This window comes from Scardinius erythrophthalmus, assembly GCF_964197995.2.
Source record: "Scardinius erythrophthalmus genome assembly, chromosome: 6".
In the NCBI taxonomy this organism is placed as follows: domain Eukaryota; kingdom Metazoa; phylum Chordata; class Actinopteri; order Cypriniformes; family Leuciscidae; genus Scardinius; species Scardinius erythrophthalmus.
Window position 1 is genome coordinate 46,004,771 of NC_138226.1, and position 15,398 is coordinate 46,020,168.

Genomic DNA, 15,398 nt, shown 5'->3' on the forward strand with positions numbered 1-15,398 from the left:
TATTAGCAATGATGGAGTGAACTGTGAACTTACGAACAATCATTCGTGCGCAGACGTCACAGAACTTGGGTTTCTTGCAGTAGTGGTCCTTAAATTTGTGTGGTTTGTCATTGATCTGGATCACTGGCTCAGGCGTTGGAGGAGGAGGAGCCTCTTCTTCCTCCACCTCTTCATCATAGACAAAATACACCTGAGGAGGACAGAACATGAGATGTGTGTCACGTGACACACACACACACAGAGATAAACTCACACACGTACAGTGTTGTCATCCTCCTTTACGACATTGTCTGGCGCTGGAGGATTATCATGTATATCCAGCGAATCTTTATCCTCGAGTCTGAAACACAATCAGGATTTAGATAGTTACACACTTATATAATGTTCCTGAAAGACGATATAATCTGTGGAAACACTCACTGGTCATATTGAGCCATAAATACAGCGTCTTCAGTCCGTCAGCAGAGCTCAGCACCTACACAACCATGACACATTAGCTGGTTTTATGAATAAAACTTTCAAAAGTGACGATATTAGTAGTCAAACTCAGTGGTGGAGAGCAATAAAGTATTTTAACTTTGTTACTGACTGTAAATTTTTACATTAAAACTTTCACTTACTGTATCTACATACCAAAGTAAAATATCATACTTTTTACTCTACTAAAAGACGTTCTTAACGTAAGTTTGGAAGGAGCCTAATCATTCAGTCCTGTCAATCAAAAAAGAGAAAAACACTGAAAACACATTAACATCTCATTGAATGAACAACTTTATTAAGCTTCATGACATAGGCCCACTCCCGGTTTGCTCACTATTTTCTGGTTATTTGTGTTTATACTGTACATGTCTAACACCACTTTAAATGAGTGATCAGAAGAGAGAATAAACATTCTGAATATTACCGTGTAATAAATATTTATACTCTAATATTAAAGGGGTGATATAATGCCCTTTTCACAAGATGTAAAATAAGTCTCTGATGTCCCCAGAGTGTGTGTGTGAAGTTTTAGCTCAAAATACCCCACAGATATTTTTATATAGCATGCTTTTTGAGGGTGAGCAAAAACATCTCATTTTGTGTCTGTTCCTTTAAATGCAAATGAGCTGCTGCTCCCGGCACAGGGGGCGGAGCTACAAGAGTTTACAGCTCCGATTACCTCACACAGACACACACTGAAAATGTCAGAAACTGTTTCAGCCTTTTATGTTCAAACCGGAGTCAGACAAAGATGGAGAGACTCAAGAAGAAGTGACAACATGTAGAAGCAAAATTCTTTATGGTTAGTTGATGAATTTGTGCAGCTTTTGTGTTTTTATCTTTTAGTCATTGATTAGCATATTCTGTATTGATAATTTATAAATTGTGTCCTGGGGGCGGGGTTTATGTAAATTATTTTAGGGTTAGTGATGTCACTAACCCAGGAGGAATGTCCTATAGTCATTACTTGTAGTTTTGTTGTAGTCCTTATCCCAGATCATAAAATCACAGAAGGTTCAAAGCTATTAAAGGAGAACTCCGGTCAATTTTAACATTGAGCTAATTTTTTTTGTAAATTTGGAGTGCTGTCAGTACAGAGAACAACGACAAAAATCGGTGTTGCCTACACCGTGTTATCCTCTTTTTACAATTTGCACCCTGCTGACTTCAATGGGGCAAGTTTTAAACCTGCTTTTAGCCTCTTAACATCCTTGATGTGTCATTACAAGTGCACAGCCAATGTGAGTGATTCCTTCAGAGTGAACACGGGTGAATCTGACTGCAGTAGATGTGAAAGATATTAATAAAAATGATATTAATTCAGCCAGCTCACATACCTGTATTTACTTCCTGTTTTCGGTCGAAGTCCATAGTAATCAATTGTCGAGTTCACGCGAACTCGACAATCGATTACTGTGGACTTCGACCGACAGCACTCCAATTGACAGCACTCCAAATTTACCAAAAAATGAGCTCAATGTTAAAATTGACTGGAGTTCTCCTTTAAGTGTGTCAAAGAAACAACTACACACTTTAAACACTGCAATGTTAAAGAGAGGATTGAGAGATCTGACGAACACACACATCACCCTTTCATATGATTTATTAAATGATGTTTGAATCTCTATTTTGTATATTTGTTTCATTGACAAGTATCACTATTATGTTAAACAGTAAATGCATTTTTTCTTTTTTCTTTTTTTTTTGCTATATGTAAAACGTAGATGCAATGCTGCCAAAGATAACAGGGTGGTTTGAAATTACTGAAATATTTTTAGCAGCATTAAATATATTTTAGTCTCTTCTTCCAATTTGTAATTTTTATCAGCTGCTTAATTTTTAATGTGATTTAGTCAGAGTAAAAGCATGGCTAACTTGTTAATAAATTAAATCAATATTTGACATTTATAATAGAAAAGTCATTGCAATTGCATGGTAGAATTAATCATCAAATAGTTTATTGTTTTAATCCACTGACCTAAAAAGTAAATCTTGATTCATAAATCTCTGCTTGTAGGTGTGCTGAATGTTGTTACCGCCTGTTATGACACAATAATTCAATCAAATTCAACTCAATAAACTTCATTAATCCAGAGGGGAAATGTACACGTCACAGCAGCACGCACCACACAGTAATTATAATAAATAAAAAAAATCACAAAAACAACCATTATTGTCCAGTATCAGTTAAGCAATGCATCCAGTGTCATGTTCAGTGTATAGGCTATTTCAGCATTAAAATAAAAAAATCTGTTTTTTTATTTTTTTATTTATACTATATGTATGTTGTCACCACACGTTTACACAAATTTGTATTTTTTAAAACATTGTATGGTATATTTTGTTATTTTTACTTGTTGCACACCTGAATTATCAGTAACTCTGATATTTTAGATAGCTATCAGAGGAAAACAGTGTAAAGTTACAAAGTGATTCAACTTTACTGTCTAACAGCAAACTGAAGTCTGGCTTACAAGTATCAGTTATTTATATATTTATTCACGGCTTTCAGTTTAACTTTTAGGGTCAATTTCTCACTATTAACAATGACTTCTGCCTCAATAAACCCCTTATTACTGCTTATTAATAGTTAGTAAGATAGTTGTTAAGTCTAGGTATTGGGTGTATTATGGGATGTAGAATGTGGCCATGTAGAATAAGGCATTAATATGTGCTTTAAAAGTACTAATAAACAGCCATTATACTTGTTATATCCATGCTAATAAGAAACTTGTCAATAGTGAGAATTGGATGAATTGTTACTGAACTTTTTTTTTAATTGTAATTGCATTCCTGGTCATTAAATGTGTGGTAATTGTTATTTGGTAAACCTTACTTTGTTACATTATTTTGCAATAAAAAGTGGTTTTCCCTCAGAGCTTCTTATGCTCTTCCATAACTGTATAGACAACAGACAAGTTCAGCATATGGCAGAAGTTTATGTATCATAAAATAATGAAATATTTGTCCAATCAAATACACTAACTAAGCATTTTAATTTCACACACAGACTCACAGTTTCTATTTCTGGGCTGGAAACACTATCTGAGTCCAACAAAATTAGTATCTCACTAGGCAGAGTTACAGAGGAAAATATGATGGATGTTTTCTAGATTGCATATAGCAAATATATTTCAATAATCACACTTAAATGCACACATTCTCAAAAGAGGAGTGAAGCATGTGACCTCAACTAAGATGATTAAATATACATACCTGTTAATGATGATTTGCTTTACTTAATCTGATGTCTTCAGTGAGTTTTCAGCCAATGAGATGTTGTCCTACAGCATGTTTGCATTAGATTTATAAGTTAATCTGAACTCACTAATAACCAAACTGGTCTGAGCTGAGGAACAAACACTTGCATGTACGTGTGTGTGTCACTGTGAGTGTTTTAAACAGATGGCAGATGACGAAGAGTAATAAGACCCTCTCTCTCTCTCTCTCTCTCTCTCTCTCTCTCTCTCTCTCTCTCTGACAGACATGCACAAATGTAGTCAGTTCAAGTCATTCACAGATTCACTGCAGGCCTGTGAGTTTGTATATATGACCGGAGCTGTAACAGAGAGGCCAGAACAATAACAGAGAATGTGTTATATATAACATTTAAAAAAAAAAAATGCACTAATACCTCAAATCATAGGTTTTATTTTAAATAAACTAATTACAAAAGTCTCTAATTTTATTACAAGCAATTTAATTCATTGATTTATTTCAGTATTTTAGTTCTATTTTGGTATTTTGATGCCTTCATTGGACAGGACAGTCAGGAAAGCTCGGGGTGGACGGAGGGGGGAACTCGGGTCGCCTGAGGCACAGTTGCGCTATATTTGTCAGAGAGCAGTAACTTTTTTAACTTGTACCTTCTACAGAATCAGAAATGTAGCATCATTTGTAATTATACCTTCATCAATACACTGCAAAATTAGTTAAATGTTAAAATTACCGTAAAATAACGGCAGCTGTGGTTGCCAGAAATTTACTGTAAAAAATACAGTAGCAACATTTTACGCTTTACAGATTTAACTTAAAAAAACATATTTAATTATCTGATATGATGTTAAATTCCCAACCTTTGAAGTACTGCTATCTGTTTTGTACCTTTGTAATACACTGACAACCAGCAAACACAGTTATTCACTGTACTATATATAGTACGGAAACTTTCTTTTAATCAATTAACTGTTAAATTTCACCATAGCATTTTTACCTTTAACATCATGTTAAATGTTCTTTACACTCAAGCCAAAATGTTACATAATTTAAATCAATATAGTTATGTTTTTGAAATTTCACCATAAAGACAGCTAAATTCGATATATGACAGAACAATTTTCAAAACATACAACTATAACTTAGCATATAGGTGTCACGTGGTGGTTGCAAGGTAAGTACCAAATGCAGCAGTAAAAGGTGTATCAACAATGAACTCAGGAAAACACGAACACGGAACAGAACAACCATCCAAACTGAACAACCAGCCAAACACAGGGCTTAAATACACAGGGACTAATTGAGGAACGGGTGACATTAATATATATGTATGGGCAAAATGTAGGCTTTGACATTCCTGTTCCATCACCACATTTCCCTTGTCCAGCGAGTCCAGACTTGCTCTCGATGTAAAAGACCAACAGCCTGGTGTTCTTCTTCACAATAATCAGTCATGAAATAATTTGGATTCCAGGCATCATTACATTTTTTAATTAAAGAAAAAGGCCTCAGAGATCGCCATGGTGGATTCATTTTCAAAGATGAACTCTGCAACAGGTTTGTAGCCAACATTTGTCCCGACAACAACTTAAAAAAAGGGGCAAGGTTTGGTATGTGGCATCCAGGAGAACCATGTCTCCATGACGTTTAATAAGTCTCTGCTGTTCTTTTGACAGATGTACAAATAAAAATGTGTTCTGCATGGTGGACTCATTTTCTTCACTTTTCACACAATCACCATCTTGGGATACTTTTATATTGTCTATGATTTGGGCCTTTTCTGAAATAAAAATGTGCAGTCGGGTCATCATCTTTCCATTTCTGCAGCTTTTTTTTTTCCAAATTAAGCTGATCAAGACCAGAGTACCTTCCCTTCGCTGCTAAAGCCAAATGCACATGGTTTTGAATGGTATGGCGGGTTGGAAAGTAGCACTGATCATGTGACTTTGGGAAGTGTTCAGTGTTCACAAACTGCCAAGGCACATTTTAAAGGAAAGTAATTCCTAATGACACATACTCTTGAATTTCTTTCTTCTTAAAGAGGGAGGATATATCTTGTGTATCTGCTTTCTGCTGGAATATTGTGGTGTTGGTGAGGGTCTCAAGTGGTAAGCTGATGTGAATTATTAAATCTTTCTGTAGAGCCATTTTCAGAGTGTTCATAATGAATTGTTTCCACACTTTTGAAGCTCCCTTTTCAACTCTGAATTTGTCAAATCTGGAAATAAAATAAATGCTTTGTAGGAACATAATTAATTGCAACAGTTGCTAAACAAACAAAAAATCTTAGTTGCAGTTATTGAAAGAGGGATATTAGAGACCGTGGAGGAGATAAAAGATCATTGAGGGAGTTTTTCCTTTCTCCTCATCATCTTAAAAATAGACGTTTTTCAATGCCAGCAACCATTGCTAAATATATATATATATATGAAATATCATTAGGCTTGAGATAGGCATTGAAAAAGCAACGTAGCTGTGATCATTTCAGATTCAGTCAGTGTATTTTTACAATAATGAAATTGTAGCAATATTTTAAAAATTTGTACATGTCTACTTAATGCATGATTCAAGTAAACTCCACTCTGGACAGAAATTCTTTCCTCAGTGTCAACTCCTGGCTCTCCCAGGAAGGAGATTTTCAAGGGATTGACAGGGCTTTCTGTTTTTTTGACGTTTCCACAGCTTCAGACCTCTCTCAACCATGTTGTCTCGTGACACACCGATTTCAAATGTCTTTGTGGTGTTTATCTGTCCTGCTGCATGACGATCACATTCTCCTCACTGTAATAAAAAATATATATTTAATGACCTTTCAAAGCAATGAACATAGTCAGGTAGGTTACCATGATATACAGGTGCATCTCAAAAAATTAGAATATTGTGGAAAAGTAAAACATGCTTTGTAATTTTATTCAAAATGTAAAACTTTCATATATTTTATATTCATTAGACAAAGTAAAACATATAAAGCCTTTTTTTTATTTTGTTTTGATGATTATGGCTTCCAGCTTATGATAAGAATATTTCCTAAGATGAATCAAAAAAAGTATTTACAATACAAAAAAAATCAAGCTCTGAAAAGTACATTTATGTACTCAATACTCGGTCGGGGGTCCTTTAGCACAAATGACTGCATCTCTGCGGCGTGGCATTGAGGCGATCAGCCTGTGGCACTGCTGAGGTGTTTTTGAAGCCCAGGTTGCTTTGATAGCAGCTTTCAGCTCACCTGTATTGTTGGGTCAGGTGTTTCTCATCTTCCTCTTGACAATGATTCTCTATGGGGTTCAGGTCAGGCGAGTTGGCTGGCCAATCAAGCACAGTAATATCATGGCGAGCAAACCAGTTTGTAGTAGTTTTGGCAGTGTGGGCAGGTGCTAAATCCTGCTGGAAAGGGAAATCGGCATCTCCATAAAGCTTGTCAGCAGATGGAAACATGAAGTTCTCTCAAATGTCCTGGTAGACGACTGCGTTGACTGTGGACTTCAGAAAACACAGTGGACCAACACCAGCAGATGACATGGCTCCCCAAATCATCACTGGCAGTGGAAACTTCACACTGGACTTCAAGCAAGTTGGATTCTGTGCCTCTCCACTCTTCCTTCAGACTCTGGGACCTTGATTTCCAAATGAAATGCAAAATTTACTTTCATCTGAAAAGAGGACTTTGCACCACTGATATACAGTCCAGTTCTTTTTCTCTTTAGCCCAGGTAAGACACTTCTGTTGTTGTCTCTGGTTCAGGAGTGGCTTTGTTCTAGGAATGTGACAGTTGTAGCCCTTTTCCCAAAGACGTCTGTGTGTGGTGGCTCTTGATGCACTGACTCCAGCTTCAGTCCACTCCTGGTGAAGCTCTCCCAAGTTCTTGAATCGGCTTCGCTTGACAATCCTCTCAAGGCTTGCTTGTGCACATTTTCCTGCAACACTTTTTCCTTCCAGTCAACTTCCCATGAATATGCTTCGATACAGCGCTCTGCGAACAGCCAGCCCTTTCAACGATGACCTTTTGTTGCTTACCCTCCTTGTGGAGCGTGTCAATGATTGTCTTCTGGACAACTGTCAAGTCAGCTGACTTCCCCATGGTTGTGGTTGAGAGTACTGAAGTTGACCGAGACATACACGCTATTTATACTGTATGAATGGTAATTTAATCAAGTTTGAAATTAAATATTCTTATATTTTGAGATAAGGGTTTTTTTTTTTGTTTGTTTTTTTTAGCTGTAGGCCGTAATTATCGACATTAACATAGAAATAGGTTTGAAACATTTTAGTTTACATGTTTTTAGTATATTACATTTTCACTTTCTTAAATAACTCATAAAAAATGTGCACATTTTCAAGATATTATAATATTTTGAGACGCACCTGTATGATCCAAATCTGAGCACAGTCGTTTTTTCTGGCACTCCATCTGGGCTAAGGTTTAGAAAAGCAAAACGATAATAATTCATGTATACAGTATACTCCGGGTTTTAACACATTAGTTTACTGAAACACTTCAGCAATATTGTAAACAAAGATTAAACAGATATTACACCCAAAAACAGTCACTCAACCTCTGAAGTCGCTTCATTACTCATAGGTGTGGTTTGGGCGTAACGTGAAATAAACCAATCAGAGCATCATCCCACATTCCCTTTAAGAGCAGGCGCGCTTGTTCCATGGCGGATTGCTATTATAACGGCGGATTTGCCAGGAGCGGTTCACAGCCGAGGAGACCGACGTTCTCGTCAGGGCCGTAAAAGACAGAGAAGTGACATTGTATGGGGATGGAGAAACACACCCAGATTAGCTTCGGTTAAACAGGCGTATGATAATTTGGGTAAATGTGTAAGCTAGATTTATGCCTATTTTTTCACATCTTCATGGACACCACAATGATTTCCCTCGTGTGTTAATATTGTTCCTTGAAATTATTTATGGTTTGCAAAAATGGGAACTGCTGCGTCTATGTAGATGAGAGAAGACAAGTTTATGTGCGTTGTGCACATGCTACATTATGGCCAAGCATGCGCCCTTAAAATAGCATCTGAATAACGCTCCACTGACTTTAGACTAGGTTTTTCCTGGTCAGTGGTGGAATTGTTTTCTGAAACTGCAAAATAGCACCAGGGAACGTTTGCGCTGGAACACGCCTCCTCTTTTCGCTTAACTGCCCCCGGGAGTGCAAGTTCATTCCCTAATTTACCGACGTGCGTCTGTCGAGTGAAAAGTCCACTAAAATAGGTGCAAAATAGGAATGATACATGCGTTGGTGTACAAAGTCAATTGCACTGGGTGCAAGATAGGGCCCATAATCATCTTCCTGCAAACAGAAAATGAAAATATGAAGTTCTACAGATACAATTCTATTGCTGTTGGGAGTATTCACACATAAAAAACACACCTTAGAAGTTAGGGAAATATTGAAATGTAAAAGTTAGTTAATTAACATGTCTTCAAAGCAAGTTCCTGCAAGGCTACAGTAGTACTGGCTGAATTCACTAGCATTCATGCAAAAGACATTACATATGACCATGATGTTTTCTTAGTTTATATATTTTTCTATTTATGTTAAATAAATGTACATTCTTGCAACCAACTTCACTATGTCCTCCATTTATTTGCCACGGATTTGAGCTGGTCGTGACAATGCGTGCATGTGTGAAATGTGGCAAACACATCCTTACTGTGGATTTAAACGCATCCAGACAGAGAGAGAGCGTTTTGCAGTTAGGGAAGAGGAAATATGTTGCAAACTCAGACTCTTTCTTGAGCCAAATTTTTTTTATAAATCTCATGCAGAAGAAGTGGCTCAGTCAAAATGCTGCATCTGTAACTGCACAAGAGGATAATATATGAGCCCTCAAGTTTCCCGCTGACATGTTGCAAAACTCTTTTTTGTTTTAATGCTTTATTTAACATCACAACTGACATAAATCAAATACTCAGAGTAAGATACACAAATTATTACGTTTTGATGTTACTACTGTTGCACCCTGTTGGCCGTGTCGAGTTCACGCGCATGGGTTATCACGCGCGTGTACTCGACAATCGACTACTGTGGACTTTGATCGAAAACAGGATGTAAATACAGGTATGTGCGCTGGCTGAATTAACATCATTTTTATTCATATCTTTTACATCTACTGCAGTCAGATTCACCGTGTTCACTCTGAAGGAATCACTCACAATGGCTGGGCACTTGTAATGACACATCAAGGATGTTAAGAGGCTAAAAGCAGGTTTAAAACTTGCCCCATTTAACCCTCTGGGGTCTGGGCTGTTTTTGGGGCCCTTGAGATGTTCTGACATGCCCTGACATTTGTGCTTTTTTCAGTTGCTTATAAACACATTAATGGCAAAGGTGTAAATTCACTCTATAAAGCACAAACAGGGCTACCATAATATGTGAGCCACGTGTATGTACATGTTTTCATTTTTGAGAGAATAATGTTTATGCATGGTTATTGAAAAAAATAAAAAATAAAATTTCTGAAATAAGGCCATAAAACACATAGTAAATATGTGTCAATAAGACTTTTGAATAATGGATGTCCTCGCCTAGTGTTTTTTCTTCAAAATTATGTGAAAATAGTCTTGCTTTATCGTTCACATAAAACAATACATTGATTTAAATTGATGTAAAACAGGTTTTGCTTGGAAAGCCAATATGCGAGGAGGCGTGAACGAGGAGTGGTTTACAACTTAGAACACCCACTCTGCATAATGACTCTGCATAATTAGCCATTCATTCAGGTGTGACACTGAGCCACAATGCAAGATATATTTTGAAGACTTATATTGACCATTTAAGATTTTGCTTACATCTATCTTGTAAATATGTTTTGCCATTTTATTAAAAAGGTTACAATTACAACAATATTACAATTTCAACAATATTTCAAGTGTACTCTTTCTTTGTTAAAAAAAAATGATTTTAGGCCTACATTTTATCTATGTATTCATTACTTTCATATTTCGCCTGACTGTAACGTTGTTTTCATGAAATATTAGGGCATATTGTTAATTTGCAGTTTAATACGTTGCTTATACAAATAGCCTACATTTTATTTCAGCATATTTCAGTCGATTTTTACTCATCTCAGTATAGCAATACAGTTTGCTGAAACATCATCATTCATTCACACACGCGATTTAAATTTAAACTGTCTTTGCCAGCTGTGGTAAACAGCGCGCATCTCTGCCGTTCATTCATTCACAAACAGAAACCCACGTGAAGAAATTCACGTGAGAAGGAAAAAACTTACTAGTATTCCTCAGCTCGCTCCTCGATATACCCGCACTTCTGGGGGACATTTTCCATTATTATTCCTCACAGCTGCAAGACGGTGTAAACAAGTAATGATCTGAATAAACTTGTGTTTTCTCGCGCTGATATAGGGGCGTTCACAGGATTGCGCGGATTGCCTCAGCCATTTGCGTTTGAATAGCGCACGCTCTCCGTGGGCGGAGTCACATTACATCTGAATCAGATGTAATTAGCTCGACTGGAATCGCTCTCTTTTAATACAGATTTCACAAGATGAGAATATTTGTTTTTTATATAAATTACTTCATTAAAAAGAAGAGAATTCAAGCTTCATGCCTGTGTGACTGTATGCCTGTTTGACTGAGTATTCGCTGAGTTATTGTTCATTTTCGGACGCGTTTCAGAATGGACTACACTGACAGAGAGAAGGCAGAACTCGCCTCGTGTTTATTTTTCTTTATTTGGCAAAAAGCACAACACTTTGTTTTTATTGTGAGTATACACAAAAATAATACACATTTAACAGAATCGATTGATGTATGAAACTTGTTTTGTAAAATCAAAGTCAAAAGAGTATTTCGGGTCTCAATTCAACTCATAAGGAAAAAAGCTAGCAGATCACGCCGGCGTGATCTCCGACCTCTGAGGGTTAAGTCAACAGGGTGCAAATTTTAAAAAGAGGATAACACGGTGTAGGCAACACCGATTTTTGTCATTGTTCTCTGTACTGACAGCACTCCAAATTTACAAAAAAAAGAGCTCAATGTTAAAATTGACCGGAGTTCTCCTTTAAGGACAGGGTCCTCTTTCCTAGACCTGCTCCAGCTCTTCAGATAGAGATGGGGATGAAAAGGATTTATAGCCCAGAGAAGACACAGAAAAATGTGTCAGAGAAGACACAAAGGTTTTCTGTGCTTTTGCTGTTACTGTTGGCCTATGACTTCTGGCAAGATGTCTTTTATTTTTGCATTTTGTCTTTTATAAATTAAAACATTTCAAAATGCATCTGCAGACTATTTTCTAGTCATGATTTTTGTCATTGAGGATTTCTATAAAATATTGTGCCAAAATCTCGTCTCGTTCTCGTGAACCCAATCTCGTGTCTCGTCACACCCCTACATATCAGTATAAGGTCCTCCCCTTTGGACTGTCCCTGTCTCCCCGCCTCTTTACCAAAGTTGCAAAGGCTGCCCTTACCGCGCTCAGGGAGGTGGTCATTCGCATCTTGAACTATCTCGAGGACTGGCTCATTCCAGCTCACTCTTGGGATCTGTTATGCAAACACAGGGACCTGATGCTCAGGTATACCTCAGCCATCTGGAACTTTGAGTCAACTGGGAAAAGAGAAAGCTCTCCCTCGTGCAGAGCATCTCTTTTCTCGGTGTGGAGTTGGTCAGTATTACAGCCCGTCTCACCAGCTAACATGCACAGTCGATGCTGAACTGCCTGAATACATACAGCCGGTAGACAGCAGTTTCACTGAAACAATTTTAGAGGCTTCTGGGTCATATGGCATCTGCAGCCACAGTAATGCCACTCAGATTGATGCATATGAGACCGGTTCAGCACTGGCTATACGGCTGATTCCCAAGATGGGCATGGTGCAGCGGCACACTCCGTGTGGCCATCACACTGAGCTGTCACCAAACATTCAGCCCTTGGTCAGACCTTGCCATGCCTACGCAAGTATGTGTTTTATCCAGTGAGCCTGCTCGCACAGACACCGTGCAAGGTCAGGATGGAAGAGGAGCAGGTCTTGATGGATGCACCTTACTGGCCCACCAGGATCTGGTTCTCAGAACTGATGCCCCCTGCAACAGCCTCTCCCTGGTGGACACTATCACTCAAGCTAGGGCCCCCTCTACCGGGCACACTTATGCTTTGAAGTGGAGTCTGTTCGCTGAGTGGTGTTCTTCCCAAGGGGAAGATCCCCAGAAATGCCTGGTCAGCTCTGTGATGGCAGGTCACTTAGGAAGCACAACCTTTTACCTGAGAGGCGCTAGAAGGTTAAATCCTCCCAGACCACGCCTCATCCCCTCCTGGGACCTCTCTGTGGTCCTTTCCGTTCAACAGAGAGCCCCCTTCGAGCTGCTTTTGTCAGTCATGCCTACAATCCTGTCTCTAAAGACAGTGCTCCTGACAGCTCTTCACTTCCTTCAAGAGGGTTGGGGACCTGAAGGCATTTTTGGTCAGTGAATCGTGCCTTGAGTTTCAACTGGCCCCGTCTCCCGACTGCATGAAGAGCTTCGGAAGTTCAGAGCAGCTCGGTATCTGTTTGGGAGATCAGCAGAAGGAAAAGGCCATCTCCAAAAAGAGGTTGGCCCACAGGATAGTGGAAGCCGTGCCCCCTTGGGGTGAAAGCTCACTCCACTTGCGGCCTTTCTTCCTCCACGGCACCTCTCCTGCAGACATCTGCGGATCTGCAGGGCTGAGCAGCACCTAACACATTCACAAGATTCTACAATCTCCAAGAGGAGCCGGTTCCTTTCCTTGATGCCCATTTTCTGCGATTTCCCCTTGGTAATCCCATATGTGTACTGTCCACAATAAGGTTTCCCTGTCGGTGAACCCGTGTCTTTCTGCTCTGCCCCATATCTGCATCGGTAGTAGCTCCCCCCTGGCTAGGCAGGACCTACCGCAGATATCTTACACATATGAAGCACTGCCCCACCGGTCAGTCCATATGTGTATACATTACCTCCCTTTAGGCAAGGTGTGGCGTCTGTAGCGTTCATTTCTGTTCGACTGGTCACACTTTCCCAGCATTAACACTGGTCATGGCTGAAAAGCATGGGAATTGAAGTCCGAGGCAGTTTTTCCTGTAAAATGTCACGATTGAGGAACAATAACGACGACTATCCCAAGTCCATTCTATTGCTTTGGTATGGAGGACAACTGTCCTTGGGCTTATACAGGGTGCTGGGTAGGTCACGCTACAGCTTGCCAGCATCTGCGTCTCCGACACTTGTAACAGTTCAGTGGTTATGGTGCTTTTCATAGGGACTCCAATACATCAGTTATCTCACTGGCCAATGTCCATTGGCTCGTTTATTTACCACTTGGAGGTGATTGGGCTTACAGGCGAGACCCCGTTACATTTATCGACATAACAGTATTGACATATTGTCTCTTTCAGGGAACAGGGGTTACATTAGTTTCCTAGACATTCAGCCGCTCTTTTAAATAGTCAACTTATTTTGAGATCATCAGGTCAACAAACTCTGTAAACACTGGTCACAGACACAGAGATGTATCATTAATTACACCAAGCTGATTGCTCACTAAAACCATGTACACATTCATCATGTTTTTATAAAAATTTCAAGTTTGATTTTGGCGTGACAAAGCAATTATATTGAAGTGGCTGAGTTTTTTTTAATTTTTAATGTCTTATTAAAACCATAATTTTGTTCATTCAGAACAATGAACACAAATTAACATTGCAAACACGCACAAAAATAAGAGGTTGGATATATATATACACACACACACATCAAAGGTCTATAATTTTCTCAAATTAATTGGAAGTATCTTAATTTATTTGCTTTGATATTTTGCTTCACTAAAATCATTTAATCAAGGCTTTTGGTGCAAAATAGCTGGACAAAAATTCATCATCACAAATTTGCGAACAATGACGCTTCTGGGTAGTCTAAAGTGAACCACAGCGCCATGGGAGACAGCAGTTTCCAACCGGAAGTTATGGCAGATCTGAACATCACTTATAGACAGATTACCTAAGCCTGAAACTAAGGTATCTGCAGCTGTATACTATTGGGGGCTCTGGCAGCTAGCTATACTGTTGGCTAATCAAATCTATTCAGTGGTATCACTAACTACAGACTGGTTTAGATGGGAGAGCATAGGAAGAGAGAATAAATCAGTTCACTTGTAACTGAGTTTATGATATTAAATTAGTTCTTAGCCAGTAAATTACCTGTTGCTCGCCATCGCTCGCTCTTCTCTCAGACTAGTGGCGGCCGTAGCGGAAAAATGTAGTGGGTGTGACAGGTCATTTTGAAATTCCTTTTTCAACTTGGAGGGTAGAGACTGCCCAATGACAGGCAACACACAAACAAAACTTTTCAACTCGCAAGCAAAAGATTTAGACCCTCAAAAAAAAAAAGAGAGCAGAACAGAGCAAAATTTGTGGGTTAGTGATGAAAAGAGTTTGAAGTGCACAAAGAAAAATAAAGATTTTCAAAGATTACACGCACTGCAAATAATTTGATCAACTTCTTTATTTTTTAGCCTTAATATATATATATATATTTTTAGTTACAAAATATTTATTTTTCAAACAGTATTTTGGATTGAATAAAAAAGACACAAAGGAAACTCCATATGTCAGCTCTGTCTGAATTAATCCTTGCTGGAGTTTGGACACACACATTCATATGTACATGACAAAAAAGAAGCGAAGGATGCAACTAAAATAATTATACATTGACAA

At 38.5% G+C, this 15,398-nt stretch overlaps 1 protein-coding gene across 2 annotated transcripts in view; it reads right to left on the reverse strand.

Moving 5' to 3' along the window:
• Positions 1 to 3,863, reverse strand: part of stac3 (SH3 and cysteine rich domain 3) — a 30,028-nt gene extending 26,165 nt beyond the window's left edge. The window contains exons 1-5 of one of the 2 annotated variants that reach the window (XM_081368396.1): positions 3,697 to 3,863; positions 2,459 to 2,519; positions 421 to 475; positions 262 to 340; positions 34 to 190 (exon numbers count right to left, since the gene is read on the reverse strand). In XM_081368396.1, the coding sequence (XP_081224522.1) occupies positions 34 to 190; positions 262 to 340; positions 421 to 437 (253 nt within the window). In that variant the 5' untranslated portion in view covers positions 438 to 475; positions 2,459 to 2,519; positions 3,697 to 3,863. The remainder of the gene's footprint in view (positions 1 to 33; positions 191 to 261; positions 341 to 420; positions 476 to 2,458; positions 2,520 to 3,696) is intronic. The other variant, XM_081368395.1, reaches the window with a different exon arrangement.
• Between the last annotated feature and the right edge of the window lie 11,535 nt (positions 3,864 to 15,398).